The 22026-nt window shown below is 38.1% G+C and overlaps 1 protein-coding gene across 1 annotated transcript; it reads right to left on the minus strand.

Moving 5' to 3' along the window:
* Nucleotides 1-7578: 7578 nt before the first annotated feature.
* Nucleotides 7579-21671, minus strand: LOC146001562 (uncharacterized). Its single transcript, XM_083139479.1, has 2 exons — nucleotides 21605-21671; nucleotides 7579-9610 (listed from the first exon to the last, which is right to left on the minus strand). The coding sequence occupies exon 2, from the start codon at nucleotides 9455-9457 to the stop codon at nucleotides 8222-8224; it is 1236 nt and encodes a 411-aa protein (XP_082995605.1). The 5' UTR covers nucleotides 9458-9610; nucleotides 21605-21671; the 3' UTR covers nucleotides 7579-8221.
* Between the last annotated feature and the right edge of the window lie 355 nt (nucleotides 21672-22026).

Genomic DNA, 22026 nt, shown 5'->3' on the forward strand with positions numbered 1-22026 from the left:
TCTTTGTACGTGGGTTGTTCAATATATAACTTTCCGTATGCTGTATTTTTTTTATTTTTAAGATACATTAGAAAACTATACATACATGTGTAGGAGGATCCTTCCTCACTTCTCCACATAATCTCCATAGAGATTCAGGCATTTGTCCCACCGTTGCACCAATTTGTCCATACCCTTTGCAAGAAAATCAGGGCTCTGGCTATTGATCACTATTCTCACATTCCGCTTCACTTCTTCATCTGTTTTGAAACGTTAACCTTGCAATTCAGACTTTAACACCGGAAGAGATGGAAATCACTCTGCGCTAAATAGGGGCTGTATGGAGGGTGGGGCAGCCGTTCCCACCCCAATTCTTCAATTTTGTGTTGTCTTTGCACTGCTGACTGGGGGCGAGCGTTATCGTCAAGAAGAATGACACCAGCTGACAGGAGACCTGGTCGCTTATGTCAAATTGCGTTTTTCAGTTTATCCAATGTTTGACAATAACGGTCAGCATTAATTGTTCTTCCTCTCCAAAATGTCCATCAGCAGAACGCCCTTAGCATCCATGCTTCTGAACTCCTTATGATGCGAGCCCACGTTTTCCGAACAAGCATTTACTTTTCGCCCTTGAGCGCATGCGCCTTCACGTTTGATAACAAATCGATTGTTGTTCCTTGTAGACGAAGGATGGCGCTTGTCAACCATGTGCTTCTTTTTAATGGCATTGCTTTATACAGTATTTTATAGCACAGGGAAACTTATATATTGAACGTCCCTAGTAACCACAGCCTTTTTAAGTACTAAACACCAATGTGAATACATACCTATTTAATTGTACTTTTCTATGTTTGTTTGACATTTTGGGATAGATACACAAAAGAGTCTGTCATGATTTCATTCTTTGCTCATGACAGACTCATGTTGATTTCACATTTTAAGGGAACTAAGGTGAAAAAAAATAAAATATATCTGAACATGCATGAAGGCTGAAAATACAGGGTGGCTCAAAAAGTCACTTAACACCCTCGGTACAAGGCCACTGCAGCGCGCATCGTGGAAATAATGATGACCAATCGTTGCCAGGCCAAGGGGGAACCACATTGACGCCACCTGTGGGGTCGGCGGCCATCTTGAATTCAACTTCAGAATTTTAAATGGGAAGGGGGTGATGTGATATATCAAATCAGGCTAGAATTTCACGAGAAATGCAATGGTGAAGGTTTTTCGACATTTCTTTAACCAGTAAAAAGTTATGACTGAATTCTTGTATATCAATTTGCTCCTTTTCGAGGTGTTAGAAAAATGCCTTAAAATTTGTTTAACGCATCGAGATCAAGGTGACGTCTAGGGAGAGAAGTTCGCATGCCATTGAACAAGATTTTAATCGGATACATCCATGAAGAGCTGCGCATTATGAATGGTTGTCGCGAACAATTACAGTGTGATGCTTCAATTAAATGAAAAGTCCTTCACAGTGACAAGGCTAATGTTTATGTTCATAAGGAAGTTCATAAACAGAATATTCGATGCTTTTTATCTGATAACCCATTTTCGACAGATCAAAGCTGAATGGTTAGTGCTGGTAATTTAATGGTGTGGCGTGCTGTGTGGAACACGATTGGTTAGTCAATTTTCCATCAACGGAACCTTAAATGCTTAGGGCTACTTGGATTTGTTAAATAAATAGGTTTTTTCATCCTTGATTATGGAAGAAGGTACTTTTTACAGAGTTTTTTTCAATAGGGAGGAACACCAGAACACTATGGGAACGTTGTGAAGCAGTTTCTGTCCAAAGTTAGTTATCAGATGACAAGGGTCGCATATTCTGTTTATGAACTTGCTCATGAACATAAACATTAGCCTTGTCACTGTGAAGGTCTTTTAATTCAATGGAAGCGTCACACTGTAAATTGTTCGCGACAACCATTCATAATGCGCAGCTCTTCGTGAATGTATCCGATTAAATTCCATGGTGCCCCAGTCAGAATGTAGGCCTATACAACATTTGCAACGCTCAGATAGTGTAGTTAGGTTGCATGCCATAAGTTAAAAAATTAAACACATTTCAAATTCAGAAACATTTTATTTGTAAAAAGTACTAAATAAGCACATATTTGTAACAATTCTATAAATTCAGTGAAAATAATGGAATATTTTGCAGTGGCCCTGTAAGCCAGCCATGGCACCCCAGGGTGCCACGGCACACACTTTGGGAACCACTAGATTAGTGCATAATTTGTGCACTGGTGGTTTGGCAGAAATTTGTAATTTAAAACACTAGCCAGACCACTTGATCGAAACGCATCAATATTCAGTTGTGCATGCTTTCCAGGAATGAGTAAGCACAAATTGTGGACTAAATTTTGACACTGCACAATTGTGGAACATTTCCACCCCTCTGACAATGTTCCAGCACTGCTACATGCTCTTCAGTGCACGCAAGAGGACTTTTCCACAATTGCAGCAGGTCAACTGGGCCTACATTAGGTATCAATATATTTATATTGATTCATTCACAATTTGTTGTTAATTTTATTTTCAGCTACAAAAAAGGTGGCACACTACGAGAAAAAAAAGTACTGTGTGTATGTACACAGTAGCAGTGTCTTTATCAGTCTGGAAAAGCCAGGGAAATTTAACACTCGTGTGGCTCACCCAGCCTCAATGTATAGGTACCTGGAGGATAAGGGTGGCTAGAGTGTGGTGCTGATCACATTACCTCCAAATTGGCCAAGTTCGAGAATGTGAGGGGCCTAGAGTGCTGCAATGATCGTTTTTTGCTCGAGCGGCAAATAGTTCGCATGGGCAATGCTAGATGGCGTACAGAATTGATAGGTTTGCAGCTCGAACAAAAAACGAGCGAAATACACTCGAACCCTATTAGTACACTTATTTTTGTGTGTCCTCAAAAATGGATTGTGAAGTGAAATTGAAAATTTAGTGAACATAGTCATCATCTACATGTTAAAATGCAGTTTTGTATATCTTTCCAAGATTGTGAAAATAAAATAGATGATTATGGGCTGAAACTACCTAGGCTGACATTTTATGTTTCTACGATTATTTTCACATTAAAATTATGTTCGATTGAATGTTATAACTGCATTTTATTATTTTGCAGAATATGATTAATCCTTTTCGGTAAGTGAACAATGATGTACACGTACTTTTTGCATTGTGATACGATATTTGTAATTGCTTAGGCAGGTCTGTCAGCATGTGCATCAATTTTATGTTTCGGTAGATAGATATTGCATACTTTCATACATATTGTATTTGAGTCTTACATAATAATATTACACGAATTATGATTTAGCCGCGGCCGCGGTGGCTCAGTCGGTAACGCGTCTGACTACCATGCTCAAGGTCCCGGGTTCGATCCCCGGCCGGTTCAAATCCGGGAACTTTTCTAACGGTGGAAGCGGCCCCGGCGCCTACCCAGCGTCGAATAACATGGGTACCTGGGGGAAACCCTGGGGGGTAAAGGCGGTCAGGGGCGTGATGCTGATCACATCACCCCCACTCACGACCGGATCAAGAAAGTGTGGGGCGTTACCCCCACACCCCCTATACGCCTTCATGGCGTGGTGCTATGCACAGGGGGAAACATTACCTTTTTTTTATGATTTAGAATTGTAAATCCAGAGTGGTTTCCTTCCATGTATGGGTTTTTGGTTGAGAGTGCTGCTTATTAGGCTCTGAAATGCGGGACGACTGCGGTACACTCGAGCGTGGGATACTCGAACAAGTTTGAGCAAGCGAAAGTGGTCCCACTTACTCTAGTGGGGGCCCTACACCCACATCCCCTAACTGTGCCTTCATGACATCAGCAACTTTGCCTTTGCAATAGTGCACTAAAAGTAGGTTTTTGAACAAAGAAAGACGAGCAAGATTTTTTTTTTTTACTTTTTCTGGACAAACTATACTTCAGTTTGGTACACTGAATATTATGAGTAGTTACAGAAGAAATTGCATTCTAAATACTGTGGGAAACCGGGTCATCATCTGAACTATTTGCAAGTAGAAATCTACTGAAGTAGCTATCTGCATTTACTACTATTTTTATAAATTACAATTTTACTTACATTTTGTGAGAGTATGATACGTTTTCTTCAATTACGACGTTTCGAGAGATAACTTTCTCTTCTTCAGGTTTCGGTGTTATAAGCAATTCATAAAGTCATAGCTTCGTCAAAATATTCCTTCCATAGTCAACAGGATCCTTTATGAATTGCTTATAACACCGAAACCTGAAGAAAAGAGAAGTTATCTCTCGAAACGTCGTAATTGAAGAAAACTTATCATACTCGCAAAAAACGTAAGTAAAATTGTAATTTATATTGTTAATCTTGTAATTCGCACATAGTAAATATGGATGTACTACTATCTTGTTGCAATGTTTGGATTGATATTAAGATTAATACATATATTACTAAATTTCACTATAATTATGCATTATTTATGCTATAATGTTGATGTTTTAAATTAAAATATAATTATTTGTTTACCATTAGTCAATACGTTGCAAGTATTACGTACCGTGCTACCCCTAGTCAATTTTCTGTTCAGTTTTCCTTCTCATTATTACTTTTAACATGTGAAGTGAATATTCTAAAAACTTGGTTAAGTGGGTTTCTAAGTCTAGTGTTTAGCTAAACTGTAGTGACATGTAAACACATGTTTCAATACATGATAATTTCCCTAATGACTAGTCTGGAAATCCTAGAAAAGAATTCCTCGATACCATGAGTAGAGTATGTCATGGGACCACTTTCGCTTGCTCGTAATCATTCTAGTCTCATGGACGAGCATATACAAAGGAATATCATTTTAATGTGACAATAGTTGTAGATATATATGTAAAGTATTCATCCTGGCAATTTCAACCCACAATCATGTTTCATATATCACTGTATTGGTAAGATAGACTAAACTATATTTTAACATGGCGATGATGACTATGTTCACTGGAGTTTTAATTTCACTGCATGTTCCACTTCACGATCTATATTTCAGGCCCCACTATCACAGACAAATTACGGTTATAGTTGTACTACTGGACTTAAAGCGTACTCCGCACATTCTGCATATAACACCATTAAGCCTTGTTTCCATATGAAAAAGTCTTCTGACCAAGGCAGAAATTTATTTTATTTTAAAACAAATTAAAGGAGGCAAAGGAAATAGAGAAGAAAGGAAGATGTTAGAAAGAGTGGAAAGGACAAGAGCGAGAGAAGAAGGAAGAGGAATGAGGAAAGAAAGGAAAAAGAGAGTGAGATAAAGAGTCCAACCACTTTCCAGATGAAAGGAAATGTTTAGCTAAGTCGCCTGTCAGCTGAAAGTACAGTTGACAAAGGCCACCTCTTGGAATGTTCCAGAGGCGAGTGATTTTTGTGTACATATCTTCCTGTTTTGTACTTTGTTCAGAGTCTGAAGAAGACCTTGCTAGAAAGTTGAAACGTTACGTTTAGTTCATGTTTTAAAATAAAATAAATTTCTGCCTTGGTCAGAATATTGAGTTTTTCATTCTGCCTGTTCCGAGCGAAGAAACTCTTTCGATTCTGTATGCTATCTAGCATCATCCATGCAAACAATTTCATGCTAGAACGAAATCTCTCCTTCCAGCATTCTTAATATACAGAAGGACAATTGAAATGATGAAACAAACTGTTCAACAACCATTACGTCTTGTCACATTTTAATGAGAAAAGTTAGTTTTTAGATTCACTTTTTGGCAAGATAAGCTATTAATAATTAAAAATGGACTTTAGTTACCATTGTGTAACTACCTTCACCAGAAAATCGCTGCACATTTTAATAGCATGTGCCTTGAAACCTGTTTGCAAAAGGTTAAAATTCATTTTGACTAAGGTTCTGCATAATCGTTAAGCAATATAGTATGCATCACAACAAGATTCGGAGACTCAGCTCAACTTCACATGAATAGAGGCATGCATATTTTGTTTTTCACGAAAACACTAAATGTGACACATGTAATGTTAATTTTTCATGTGTCTGAAAGGTGTATGGTGCATTTTTCCTACCCTGTTTTGTCACAAAATGAACTGCAAAATGCGAAATAAACTCTTAAACACGAAATTTAGTTTATTTGCCAACGTGACACTTTCTGGAAGTTGGAATTATCCTGAGTGTTATGCAATTCATGGAAAATTGATTCTGCTACAAGTATTTGAGAAGAAAAAATGGACTCCTTTATACAGGAATAAACTTAATACTCTGGTAACTACATAAATGTGATATTAGAAGGAATATGTTTATTTTGTGTTATAAGTGCAGTTTTTAAATCAAATTTATGATTTGTCACAATTTTAAAACCAAAATGTCATTTTATATACTGCTTTTGATCCGATTTTTCACCACGATAACAACAAAATTTAATTTACCTCTTTTGAGCACAAAATTGACACTGATTTTGTACTGAAATTTTCCTTTTTTATTTAAAAAAAATATATATGCCTCTACACATGAGGTAACTGAGTAGCACCATTTGGTGGCCAAAATTTGCTACTTGGTTGAACTAATTCCTTTTGTGAAGAGGTTCTTATAGATGTCGCTGCTTTCGACTAAGGATCTCTTTACGAGGGGTGTTTGCTGCACAAAGGAGCATATTTTGGCCATCAAGTGGTGCTACTCGGTGACCTCATGTGAAGGGAAGATTAATTTATCATGATACAAAAGTAAAAATACATTTGTTGTTTTGAGGGGGTCTCACTAGTTACACACCCAATTGAGCTCCTTTGTCAACCAACATCAGTATGGATTGCTTTCATTGTTAGGTTAGGTTTAGTTCTGTTAGCATAAACGCAATATTTCGGGGCTCCACAAAAAATATAATATTTATCACGACGTAGGTTGATGAAGGAGCTCAATCTGATGTGCAATATGTGTAGCCTTGTATGAGAGCTTTGTCAACTGCCAACAGAAAAGTTAAAACCATGCATAATAATGATTATAATTTGTATGGGTTCATTTGTGTGTCCTCGAATCTCTCTCTCTAGGAGAGAGGCCAAGACAAAAAAAGAGAGCAAAATTATGCAATCAGTTCATGTTATCTTCAAATTTACAAAATTAAAAAAATATATTTTTACACTGATTATAAAAAAAATAAGGTAATTTCGTAAATATTATGTACTTTCTTCAAAAGCATCATTTAGTCGCTGGCCTCTGTGGCAGAGTGGTTTACAGATCGTGCCACGGGACCCAGGTTCGAATCCCAGCTTGGGCATGGGTGTTCTTTGCGATTAGCCAACAGTGGTAGAAGAGGGCAGTAAAATAAACCAAATCAATGTTTACTCAATTGATGCCAGAAGTGGAAGAAAAAGTACCTTGCTGGCAGATCTAGAAAACTTTCAAAAGAGAGACCAAAAATAGTACAATTCTTTCGTGTAGTTGCTTGTTAAAGCTGTTGTCTGCTAGATTGAAAATTTTCATAAAATATTTGGGTTGTTTTTAAATTTCATTTTCAGTACCCTTTATAAATCACCACAGTTGAGAGATTGTACCAAGGTGAGACCTTTTTTGATGTTCACTCGTTTCTAATACACTGCTTACAATTATGGAAAAGCTAAACACCCCTAATAAACACAAGGAATGAAATTTATTTAATATTCACAATTTAGTACATTATCATCATCATTACAAACTATTCTTATAACATTATGCATAGCATAAACAAACAGGTAAAAAAAGTTAACAGCAATAAAGTAATTAATTCATATGTTTGCTTCAACTTCGTATACAACTAGTTGTCACTACCACCGGTTAGACTATAAATTCGCTCCAAACCCTTCAAGCACTAGCATAAATAAGTTTATTAAACCATTGTTAATGTTAGATAAAAATTTAGAATAACATAATCAAACAGCATCATATAATCTGTACCAAAAAAAAATGATGTCTGTATGAATGTGTAATACCTCTTACCACCCAAGTATCTACTACTACTTCTGAAATATATATATATGTTTATATATATATATATACACACATATGTTCCTGATGCAAAGGACAAATAAGAATAATTATTCTACATAGTTCATATGTATTCATATACAAGCACTCATAATATTAACAGAAAAAATATAATAATTTTAATCTGTTTTCCTTAAGTTCATCAGCTTATTACAAAACATTACATCAGAAATAGGATATTTTGTTACAAGTGCATTTGCATACACGATTCGAACAATATCTACAAAAAAAGTTACTTGAGTCTATCTCATCCTGTGTTAATACGAACATCAGCGGCTGCTGCGTTCATCAAATCCTTATGAGCACTCATCATGTCTTTGTGAGCATTATGGGCATTCATCATGTCTTTATGGGCACTCATTATATCTTTATGGGGACCTGGTTTCGTGAAGCCTTGCATCGCGTACGCTTTTTCTTCAAGGTGGATTCTGGCATGCGTGACGAGGTGTCCCTTCTGAGAAAAAGCTTTGCCGCATTCTTTACAGACGAACGGTTTGTCACCGACGTGGATTCGGGAATGTGTTACGAGATGACCCTTCTGCGTGAAAGATTTCCCGCATTCCCGACACAAGAATGGGCGGTCACCCAAGTGAATCCGTTCATGCGTTGTGAGGTGACCCTTCTGCAGGAAACATTTCCCGCATTCCTTGCAGGCGAACGGACGTTCCCCGATGTGGATCCGCTCGTGTGTCATCAGGTGCCCCTTCTGCGAGAAGCACTTCCCGCACTCCGAGCAAGAGTACGGTTTATCGCCGGCGTGGATTCTTCTGTGCGTTACGAGGTGGCCTTTCTGCGAGAAAGTTTTGCCGCACTCGGAACAGGAAAATGGCTTCTCGCCTAGATGAATTCGCGAATGCGTTTGAAGGTGACCTTTCTGCGTGAACGCCACCCCGCATTCCTCGCACTCGAAGCCTTTGTCGATGAGATGCACACGCGAATGTGTCTGCAGGTGTTCTCTTTGGGTGAAAGCGACTCCACACTCACGGCAGGTGAACGCCCTGCTGTCGCCCGTGTGCAAGCGGATGTGTTGCTCCAGGTCCTCCTTTTGCACAAAATACACCCCGCACTGCTGGCAACACAAAACTCTCTCTCCTCTGGTCTCTTCCATGTTCATTTCCTGTTTCGGCGGCGGATACGAAATCTTCGAACCTTGAAACATGTACTGGGGAGGTATCTGCAGCTCTGGTGGTCTAGCTTCCACATGTTTGTCCTTCTCCACTTCACACTTATTCTCATTCATCGGCACGTTAGAAGCAGACTGAGCACTACTTGTATTTGAATCACTTGAACACACTTCATGATGAGGGTAATAAGCCTCGAAAGACTTGTGACGCGGGTCAAAATGATAAGCCGAATGAAGACTCGCACACAACTCACTCGACAGAGCCAATCTGTAGCCATAGTGAGTGGGTGTCTTCTGGGCAGCGAGATTTTGCATAGTTTGTGCAAAGATGTCAGCACCAGTATTACCTATGTTACTCATGTTCACTTATAATTGTATAGTAGTTGCACGTACAAAGAAGGAAATTATTTGAACAGTTGGATAACTTCTTCGCAGATATGATAAAAATGTTCCGAGTATGGAATTCCACACTAGATTCTCCACATTTGGAAGGTTTCTCTCAGTTTAAGTGTCCTGAAAGAAAGAAAAAAAGCATTCACTACATATATACACAATGTTTCAAAAGTCACACACATGTAAGTTTGATTAATTTTAATGTATATCGACACTGCATTTTTAAATTACAAAACTTCATCACTTGAGATCTTTTTAATCTTTAGCAGATGGTAACCTTATTTGCCTAACCTATTTACTGTAGACAGTTGGTGGTTGTTGTTTTTCCTTTACAGAATCACTGTCTTGTGGGAAGAGATATTTTGGAACCCACATTAGAAGAAAATTTTAATTTTACACAAAAAGGCATATTTGGAGAGTTACTGCCATTAAAATTAAAATAATAAAATCTCATACTGTTACGGTCCTACAACCTTGTGAAGTTCAATATTTCATCATGAAATATTAATTGTAATCCATTTACTTCAGTTCACATAGCCCTTTGCTAGATCAGTAGCTGTAGTCTTACAAAACAATTAGGGGTACAGCAGAAAACTTTCTGTATTCATACCTTCATTTGAATTTACATGAACAAATAATCTCCAGTAAATTACGGTTTTCTAAAATTTTGAGTTTTTTTCCATTTTCTTCTTGTTTTTACAAATTGGGGGACGGGCTTTACATGTCTTCAAAGAGTGGTCTTTTGTCATGATTCTCTGCAAATCTGGTCCATTTACATAGGTTATAGGTTTCCTTTTTCCTCCACAAGATTACCAGCCTCCTTCAACACAACTTTGCATGGTTGTAGGAACGTACCGCTTCTACATACTACATTTTTCATTCACTTTAGTCTATTGTGGTTGCCACTTGGGCATGTCGAATACAAACTATGTCATATATATATATATATATATATATATATATATATATATATATATACAGGTATTGGACAAAATAATGGAAACACCTGTGGAAGTCGGAACATCATGTATTAATATGGTGTTGGGCCACCTCTAGCATGCAATACAGCTTGGATTTGGGACGGAATAGACCGATACAAGTCCTGAATGGTGGTGAGTGGAATTTGAAGCTATTATTTATGCAGCGCAGCCTCTAGCTCGGGTAGAGACGAAGGAGGTGGAAATCGACGCCGAACCCTGGTTTCCAAAACAGCCCACAGAGGCTCGATAATATTCAGGTCTGGGAACTGGGCGGGCCAGGGAAGATGTTGAACCTCATCAGCATGCTCTGGAAACCACTATTGAACAGTGCCAGCGGTATGAATAGGGGAATTATCATCCTGGATGATGGCATTCCGGTTTGGAAATAAGGTTTGCACCATTGGGTGGATCTGGTTACCCAAGCATTCTCTATACACTGCTTATGAGACCCGACCGTGTAATGTGACAAGGAGGGCTGCCGAATACCATGATATAGCGCCCCAGACCATAATAGAGCCGCCACCATGTTTGACAGTCGGGTGGTGACAGTCCACATCGTATGCTGCCGAGGGTGTCTGCCATACAAACACGCGTCCAGTAGTAGGGAAGAGGGTAAAGGTTGACTAGTCTGACCAAATGACATGTTTCCAGTCCTCCAACGGCCAAGTTTTGTGGTCATTGCACCATGCACGTCGCCTTTGAGCACTCGTCTCAGTTATTAGCGGCTTGGCAATAGCAACAAACCCATGGATACCCATTTCATGCAGTTCCCGCCTCACTGTTTTGCATGACACGGGGTGTTTAGGTGCTGATTAAGTTCTGTAGTCACTTTGGCGGCCATTGTTTTCTTCTGCAACGTTACAATACGCTTCAAGGCCCAGCGGTCTCTTTCCTGCAGCTTCGTCTTTCAACCACTATTTTGCTTAGCAGACCCTGTTTCACCGTGCACTGTGTTTGCGATCATGACTTTCGAGACCGTGTCTCGAGTTGCACCGCATAACTTCGCTGTTTTGCTCCAGTGAAACGGGCACCAACAATTCGACCTTTCAAACTCCGTTAGGTCGGCTATACTGGTCACTCACTACACCTGAACAACGTGCACTACCACACTGCCTCACTCTACTGTCAGTGCACAGTACATACTACCTGCAACAAACAAGATAAGGTTGATTTTCGCCGTGCTCAATGTTACCAGGCACATTGAAAATATGTCCCACTTCTGACTCGTGTTTCCATTATTTTGTCCAATACCTGTATATATCTACGACAATTAGTTTGAGCAAAGTTGTTTTTTTTTACTTTGTGGCAAGTTTAAAAAGAGCACGTCTGTAAAGTATTAGTCAAAAGAGACAAATACGTGGGTGATGTTCCCGCCTGTTCAAGGTTAAAAATGCATATTCTTAAGCATAATCTAAAATAATGATAATAAAGCCCAGTTTTAGTTTTTTCCAAGATTGAACTTTTTGAAGAAAAAAATGGATGCCTCCCTGATGGCATAGTGGTAATGTAGTCACCACTAATAAAGGAGTTCTGGGTTTGATCTCCAATGGAGGCACATGGTTCAGATCCCACTTTAAACTGTAGTTCCGGTCCCAATTAGCCTTTTTATGCTTGAAGTGGACTCAAAACCAAAGTCAACTCAACCTAGAAAAAAAAGGCAAAATTGCCAAGTCTGCCTGAAGATGTGAGAAGATTTGCTTTCTTCGAAATGTAGTGTTAGAGTAAGTACGGATAAAGCAAGCACTAGACAATGGATAATGTCCAATGAACATTGCACACTAATAAACAGAGTTAGGATTTTTAGGGGAAAATTTCATTGGGAAAAAGGAGGGAAAAGGTGCTAAAATAAGACCCAAAAAGGGGCAAAAAAGGTGCTGATAATTATACTACTTATTAAAACTTTCCCTCCTATTTTATAAGTCTAAGCTATTCACTCGAAGCTGTGTACACATCACACACATAGGTTGTGTTACAGTTATTCACCAGAGTCTGGAAAAAACACAAAGCTGTTGTACCTTACAACATTAAGCATTTCTAAATTTTTAAAAGTGAGTTTGTTTCTTTTCGGAGATAAAATATCTTTATATAAGCTGAAGCTTCTCTCTACATCCACAGAAACAAGTGGGACAAACTTAGTATTCACTCGGAATGGCAACTCTGTGGAAGTGGCAAATTCCACAACATCCGGATTCTTGTCAAGACTAGCCTCAAATTTGTCTCTGGCAAAACCATCTAACTGCCCCCTCACAGTAGTAAAGATATCCCATAGTTTTTTCCTTTACGATGCCTTGTTCTTCTAAGTTTTTGATCGCTGTCGACATTTACTTGTAGGAATGTACACAAAATAGTTCTTTTTGCAAATCATCTATCTTGTCTGGTGCCTTGGAAATTGCACCTGCGTCGGTTGAATCCAGGGAAAGCACAAACTCCTTAATTTTTTCAAAATTTTCACACAGAAATGCAGCACACTCAATCCATGATCCCCAGCGAGTAATGATGGGGAAATGTGGTAGGGGCAGGCAGGTAGTTTCTCTGCAGGCAAAAATGCGACTCGGGGCCTTAAGGAGTATTTTCTTCAGATCAGATATGAACTCATTTACAATGTTGTATTCGTTCCTAATAGATTCAGAAACCCTGTGAAGGGCATGAGCCAAGCAGGTTATATACTTTAACTTAGGGAACAACGGCTTCAATTGGTTAAATGCCGAAAGCATGTAGGGAGCCTGGTCAGTAACTACAACAACAACTTTTTCGAACTGAATTCCACCGGGCCACAGTTTTTGACAGAAATCCATAAATGACTGCATCACTGTACTGGTATTGGTTTTCTGCAACTCATACATGTTTAGTAACATAGGCTTAACTTCCTCACCTGTCAGAGGAAAAACCAAAATGCTCAAAACATATCGTTGCATTGAGTCTGTCGTCTCATCCAGAATGACAATCTGACACTTTCACCCTAATTTTACGAACAGTTTCTTCATACACAGGTTGAATATAGTTTTTCCTTAACGTACTCTCATCGGACACTGACAACCATGTGTACTTTTCAAGGAACTGTTTGAAGGCCGGATGGTTCACCTTGTTGAGTGGAATCCCCACCTGTGTAAAAGATGCACACATGTCAACATTAAATTCCTTTAAATTTTGGTTCTTGGAAGAACACAGCTCAAATGCTTTGCATAAGAGAGGCTGCCGAGATTTACATCCTTGCAGATTCTTGTTCTTTTAATGCTTAGAGCGGAAATATGTTGCTGCATGCGATCTCTCTGGTGTTTTTCATCTAATGTGATTCCTGTATCACAAACCGTGCATCGAATAACAGTTCCATCACTTTCTACGAACTCGTGCTTAAATTCTTGAGCCAGACTGAGAAATCGGGATCTGGGCACTTTCGGCATGGTAAAGTACATGCACTAACAGGATATAACAGAATGAAAAAGCAGGTAAGGAACTTACATCCACAAACAATATCTGTCCACTGCGCACACATGAACGTGAAACCCACCACTTCAGAAACACACTGTTGCTTCACTACTTCCAAGACCAAGCTGCGTTTCCTTCTTCCTTCTATCTTAAAAAAATAACGGCGATCTGGTGCATGTCAGTAGCGGTCTTTCCATTGTTAATTTCAAATAGACAACAATCAAGCACAGTTTAAATACATTCAATTTCAGTGAAAACATCTTAAAGAGAAAAGTGTCGCGAAAGAAGAAAATAAAAATTCAATTATTTGCTGAGGAAATATATTTAACAACACCAGTAAAAGGACACAATAAGGGGAGGAAAAGCGATTAAGAACACGAAAAAGGGGGAAAATAGATAAATGTCCCAGAAAAGGGAGGGAAGGGGAAAGGTTGTCAAAAAAGGGGGGAAAAGGTGCTGGAAAATTAGCTCCATTCTCACATTGAGGCAATATTTCTCACACTGAGTCCTTCCAGAGAGGTCTCACTTTCACTACGAAAAAAAGGTGCGCACCTAAAAATCCTAACTCTGCTAATAAAGAACCATGGTCACTATATAACATTTGGAGGATTAATAAATATTGACATAACTGGGTTTAATGTCTTCTTATTTAACTATGAATAAGGAAAATGCAATACTTAAAATTGAAGTCTTTTCAGGGATATACTGTTTATGAACAATTGCAAAATCAATCATAAAAACGTGTTAGATAGAGCCACCATTTCTTTTTTAAACATTTCGTTTGGTACTCCCTCCTTTATTAAATATAAGTTAAAAACAAAATAACTATGAAACTGTACCAGAGGTTGCATGTTTCTCAGTCTGAATTTGGTCATTCTTGAAATTTATTTATTTTTTAAGAGTTATCGCGCTTCATTTCCACAGTGTAGGGCAGGGTGCGAAATCATTGAAAACTGGTGGGGGAAGAAAGTTGTTAATCTTCAAACACCCCCTCCCTCACAAACATGTGTATTATACGATATGCATATTTGTAATGTTATTAAAAGTAAAAATAAATTACTCAATTAAAAATATATTATTATTAATTACATAAAGGAAATTAATTTGTTGCTTTTATACATATCAGATTTTGTACAGCACCTAACTAATTCCTTTACTAACTGGTTAAAGATGTTAATAAATTATGAAATAGTTGAAGTGGCTTTAGTTTTTGTTTAGTTTGTGTTTATATTAATATAAAAGTAAAAAGGTAAAGTGCTCCCCTGTGCATAGTACCATGCCATGAATGCGTATAGGGGGTGTGGGGGTAACGCCCTGCACTTTCTTGATCCGGTCGTGAGTGGGGGTGATGTGATCAGCATCACACCCCTGACTGCCTTTACACCCCAGGTACCCATGTTATTCAACACTGGGTGGGCGCCGGGACCACTTCCATCGTTAGAAAAGTTCCCGGATTTGAACCGGCCAGGGATCGAACCCGGGACCTTTAGCATGGTAGTCAGATGCGTTACCGACTGAGCCACCGCGGCCACTATATTAATACATATATTAATACAGGGCATGAAATTTCAAGTTTGAAATCAGTAGCCGGACTAAAATCTTTGGTCGCCACTATTTTATATTGATAAATAATAAAAATATGAGCAATTATTAAAAAGTTAGGAATTAATGTTTGTGTAGAGCTGTCGTTCTGCACTGAAGTACCACTTATCAATCGCAGCAGCTGGGTCAAACTCTGACAGGGAAGGAGGGGGGGGGGGTCCGTTTACGGAAACTCGGAGCAAATCATCCAGTGCCTCAGTCTTCAGAGAGTTCCTGTAAGTAGTCTTGAGTCTGTTGTGACAGCTGAAACCTCCCTCACATGAGGCTGTGCTCACTGGTAGAACAGCAAAAAATGTCAAAATCTGGAGCAAGTTGGGGAATCTTGCTGAACAGTCTGCACTGTGGATCTTCTCCAGCATCTGATTCAAAGCTGGAGAAGGAAACAAAAGTTTGTATTCTGTCCACTCTGCTGACAGAACATCCATTTTCTCATTAAAAAGGCTCGGGTTCAAGTATATGTAGAGCTTCTTTATTTATTCTATCCCAAACTGAAGAATATTTTCTTTGGGAGGCCAACCCAAGGTGTCGAAAACATGCAGAGATGCAATCGCATCTGTTGACATAGAGGGAATTTTTCTGTGATGTACACCTTCGCATTGTTAATTAAGTTTCCTATAACAGTCTGAAACTCTTGCACATCCCTGATCTCCCCTGAAATGGATACATGGTCCAAGAAATCTTGTTCGCTTGGTCCAACATTAGATTCCAGGTCAGCCAAAACTGAAATACAGTGTTCCATTCTTATTTTGTAGTGCCACGCTTAAAAGGTTCTATTTCCCGTAGAAATCCAAAAGGAAGTACAGAAGCTTAACAAATTTAAATTGCTTCAAACTTTTCAGCAAATCCTTAGCTTTAGCGCCATCATTGTCTTTTCCATGGGCCACCTGTTCAAGATGGGTCACAACAGCTTTCCATGATTGCAAGAGAGCTTTTATTGCACGTTCTTTGCTGGGTAACCACCTAATAGTGTGAATATCACTCAATTTTAGAATTTCTTCTATAACTTCTGCCGTTTCTCTCAAGAGGTGAAGTCTGGAGGTGTGTTTGACACACATTTGAAACAACGAAATTTTAGTCGCCAGCCTAAAACTTTTGGTCGCCAATGGCGACCGTGCAACCGGAAATTTCGCGCCCTGTATTAATATACCATAATTAGTCAATTAGATTTCATATTTATTATTCTTTTCATTCTTGTATTACTTTGTGTAATTTTTTGTTTAGTTTGTGATATTAATATAAATCAATTAGATTTCATATTTTTTTTTTCATTGTTGTTTTACTTTTATTGTGCATATTGATGTAGATTTGTTAATGATCTCTTGAGATAGAAAGCATTCAGTACTCACAACTACACAAATTTGTGTGTGTTTTCGAGGAGCAATTGAAGGTGACGGGAGTGTTCTCTGATTTATTTACTACACAATATACTAACCAAATAAGTTTCCCCGAGAAGTATCACAGGTTCTGATGTCCTGGTCACCGTTTGAAATTTGGATATTACATGTGTAAGGTGTAATATATTGCTTTTCATAATGGCGGTATTTCTCCGGAAAGAAGTGAGGAAGCCATGTTTTGTAGAATGTAGCCACTGAGATGGGCTGTCTACAGTGTTGCCACACAGTGTGTTTGTCACTTGAAGAGGAAAGACCGGTTGAGAATGGTGGGACAGCAGAGTGTGAAGATTGAGGGTTTCGACCACATGAAAGTAAACCATACTATCACATTCGTGGATGAGGAAACCGGTGCCGACACAAATAGCACTGAGACACGCAAAGGTAACTTTGAACTCGTAGGGACCAAGGAAAATTTTCTTTTCAGGTTATCTTGCGAAACATATCTTTTCTTAAAAGGTGCCTGCAATTGGGATCAGACTGCACAATAGAATTTTTCCGGCTTGCAGGACAGCTGTACGATCCGTTGTGAACGTGATGAGCAGAACGACAGTGACAGCGACAACCAGGAATTAGAGGAACAAGGTGAGTGTGGATTTTAAGTGTGGCAACACTGTATCCACCATTGGATTGTAAACCCTACAGACTTTGAAGGTAAGCTTAGTGTTATTTGAAGTATGTTTGCCAAACCTAACCTAACGTTACGTGAAATTTTCAAGTTACAGACGTAACCGGGAAATTGTAATGTCAGATTCGTGTTCAAGAGAACTCATGTAGAAAGTATACAAAATTTCAAATAAATCAGGGAACGCTTCAATGAAGCCTTGTTTGATATTATTCTTAGTAAAGTATATTTGAAATTGGTACTAATCTGATATTCCCCAGACAGATTTCTTCATTTTTACAGAAAAAACTACTTACGGTAATAAGTTCCTGTAGCATTGTCTAACATCTGGAAGTTGTTTTGTGTGATGTGGGAATGATTCATAGTGGAAATTCAACCATTGACGCATAGCCTCACGAACCATTTCCGGTTAGGTTAGGTAGGGTCACGTATAGGTTACAATAGTTAAAAATTGGTTTCGAAAAAAATATGCATAGCCCCACACACCATTCTCGCATAGCCCCACGAACCATTGACACATAGCCCCACAAACCATTTGCGGAAATGTACGTTCTTCAGTTACAAAAACACTATTTAAATATAAAAATTTGGTATAATTTAACAATACAGGGAATTTCTCCAATTTGTTTGAAATTTCGGATACTTACTAATTTGGGTCTCCTAATCACGAATCTGCACTTAAAATTTGGCGCTCACGTATAGAAATTCCTGAATTATGGCTAGCCCCACAGACCATTGGCGCTAGCCCCACGAACCATTGGTGCGTGGTTAGGTTAGGCTTGGTTAGGTTAGGAAACATAGTTAAAAAAATTTAGGGTCGTAGTAATATCAGGAATATATATATTTCGTTCTTTAAGTATTCAAAACTGAAAATCTTGCGATAAATAATGAGCAATTGTGCATTGTCGGTTGCGATGACTGACCCTCTTATTTTGCAAGTTTGACACGTGAGCGACAAATTTTAACTTCAGATTCGTGATTAGGAACCCTAATTTAGTGAGTATGCCAAATTTCAAACAAAATGGAGAAATTCCCGGTATTGTAAAATCGCTCCAAAAATTTCAAGTACTTTGATCAAAAAAACCTGAATACACGTTAAAGAATGTTCCGCAAAGCAGATAGGGGTACTATTATAGTATGGAGGTGACACCTATAAATCATATATTTTGCACTTTTTTTACATTGCTAACGTACTATTTTGAAATGCGGAACATTTTCTAACGTGAAATAATTCATTTCTAACTAAGATAATGTCTATTTCTTACATTTACGAGTACTTACTGTTACTTGTTACTTCGATTCTGTAACACATTATGGCGGGCGATAGCATACTGGTTCAGGGCGGGTTGTGAGTGTGTTTTGTCGATTTATGCAGTGTTGCAACCTTGTTCACCGGAAAATACCTACTTTCGTGCCCGGCCTTGAAATTATGCTAATACCTCGCAAACCATTTACGTTAGCCCCCAAAAACAATTCACGTTAGCCCCAAAAACCATTTACGTTAGCCCCAAGAACCATTCACGTTAGCCCCAAAAAACATTTTTCGTAAGGTTAGGTTAGGGAGCATAGTAAAAAAATTAAAAATACTCGACACGTCATGTTCTAGTGACAACACGGCGAGTTTCAAACACTGACCACGGTGTTACGTCATCTGACACAAGGAACATTGTGCTCTCGTGCAGAAAGCAAATGGCAGCAGCAGAAATAGCATGTCGGACAGAGATTTTTGCAGAAAACAACATGTATTCGCATTTAAAAATGGATCAAAACTACATTCACGAAATTCCACTACACTACAGAAAATGATTTCCGTAAGTACTTTCTCCTGTAAATTTGAAGAAATCCGTTACCCCTATACTATAATGTTACCCAGATAGGTAAGTACGAAGAGGTTACAGGTGTCCGGGGAATATCAGATTTTTACCTTGAAATTAAAGGTCATTGTTTATCTGTTGTTTGTTATAACAACCCCAAGAAATTTTTGATGGAGGGGGAATCCCCCAGGATTTCACACCCTGGTGTAGGGTATTATGTATAATAGTTTCTAATGCAAGTTCCTTACATAAAAAGTGATTATTTCTTGTTCTGCAGCATTCTATGGTGAAGTTTTCAGTTTCCGCGAAAGAATATACCTCGAAGAACTTCAACAATGCTACAGAAACTGATTTCAGTAAGTAGTTTCCCCTGTAAGTTTGAAGAAATCTGTTCAGGCTATATCGCATATTTACCGAACAATAAATAATCACTTTTTATGTAAGGAACTTGCATTTTCTGTAAAGCGACAACATTTTGCCATTGTTTCCATTATGTACCTGCAGATGGCGCGAGTGTCGAAAGTCACACGGTCTCGCCAGTGTTTCCAAATGCCTTTTTTTATATTTTTTTTCTTCTTTTTTTAACTATGCTTGCCTAACATAACCCAACATAACCTAACCTTGCTGGAAATGATCCGTGGGGTTATCGTGAATGGTTTTTGGGGATATCGTGAATAGTTTTTGGGACTATCCGTCAAAGGTTTGTGGGGTTATCGTGAATGTTTTTTTGGGGCTATCCGTCTATGGTTTGTTATGACATAATAACATGAAAGTAGGTATTTTTCGTTTAAGAAGGTTGAAACACTGCATACCCACTCCAAATCGACAAAACACAAGCACGACGCGCAATGATCCATGGCGAGTGCACGCCATATTGTCTGTTACCCAAGCGGAACAAGGAAGACAAATAATGACTCGTAATATGAAAAGTTAACACTATTTTATGGAAAAAGGCATAACTTCACCTCAAAGAATCTTCCACAATGCAGAATAGGTAATTATCAATGCTAAAATGAACGAAATAAATGAGTGAGAGGTGTTCGGGCTATATCCCAAAATTACTTGTTCTGCAGCATTCTATGGTGAAGTTTTCAGTTTCCGTGAAAGAATATACCTCGAAGAACTTCGACAATGCTACAGAAACTGATTTCAGTAAGTAGTTTCTCCTGTAAATTTGAAGAAATCTGTTCGGACTATATCGCATATATACCCAGTTTCTATTGTACTGATCCTAAGTTAAAGGTACATGAAAAGAGCATTCTGTCAAACTTGAAATTTATTACGAAAGGTTGGTTCAGGGAAAAGGCATCAGGGAAGTAAACATGTATATTATATGAACTTCATCAATTAGATAAATTATGGTGACCAAAAAGAGTATAGTCTATAGGTTGAAGGTGCGCATGCATTTTGCTCTTTCACGGGATCCGCAAAAATTCCGCGCGACTTCTTGACAGTCTAATTATCCTGGAAATTATGCAAAATTAAAACTTCCTCTTTATTTTACACTAATTTTACACAAAAACTATATTTTGTGACTACATATCTATTGTGATATTCTGATGCAATTCTTGAATATTCTAAAGCAAATTTCTTGGTATGTTGATGCATATAATTGTAGGAGAGTAACAGTAACACACCAATATTGATCAATATTTTGAATAAATTTTAATTATTGCAATTTTCAAGTATCGGTATCAGTGAGAATCTGTAAGAGTATCGGCATCGGTATTTTTGGGAATCTGTAAGAGTATCGGTATCATCTCAGCCCTAATCATTATCGTTAAATTCCAATGAATTTGAAATATGTTTTGCTTGTTGATGGAATAAGAAAATGACACTTGAAATTGTTCATAGGAAATTCTTGAGTCAAGGAATAAATACTTCAGTTTGTTGACATCTTTACGTTTTCCGTTCTGTGGATTTTAAGGTATTTTTATGCGTAAAATAATGAATGAAATTAAATAGCAAGGAAAGAGTATATTTGGAGATTTTTGAAAATTGAAAAGAGTATAGAGTATATGAACCTCTAAAAGAGTATAATACTCTTAAAAAGAGTATGTCTGGTCACCCTAGATAAATATATAGCATCTTAAGCATGTGAAGCTGACAAATTAAAGGATTAAATTGTTTACCAACAATGTACCAAATGTCCTGTTCACGTTCAATTATATTGTAATGCTACATCTTACAAGATACTTATAATGGAAATATAAACTATGTACGTTAGTTTTTTTCATAAAATAAATTCAACAAGCAAAATTTCAAAAATGTCTTACATAAATTGTCCAAATATCAAAATTTCTTCCCTCTTGCTACCCAAGCCACATCAGCACAGTATATTTCCCAAGTAATTTACGCGATGCGAACGAATTGCACAGACAATAAATCAAAATGGCTGCATTTCAAAATGGTCAAATATCGAATGGCAAATCCGCAAATGGTCGAGTTGGGGCCAGTTTTTCAATGTCCTGTTAGGGCCGGGTTTTCAATGTTCAGTTAAGGCATGGTTAAGGTTCCTGTTAGCACTTAACTGGAAGTTAGTGAAAATTTCGGTTTTTCAATGTACAGTTAGATCGTAACTGGAACTCTGGGTGCGATTATCTTTACTGGTATTTATTCTTGCAGTTACCAGCCTAACTGGAAGCAGGGTTGGCATGTTTAAAACAAAAGTGTTTAAAACACTTTGTTTTAAACGTTT

This window comes from Lepisma saccharinum, chromosome 1 (assembly GCF_977018435.1).
Source record: "Lepisma saccharinum chromosome 1, izLepSacc3.1, whole genome shotgun sequence".
NCBI classification, from domain to species: Eukaryota; Metazoa; Arthropoda; class Insecta; order Zygentoma; family Lepismatidae; genus Lepisma; species Lepisma saccharinum.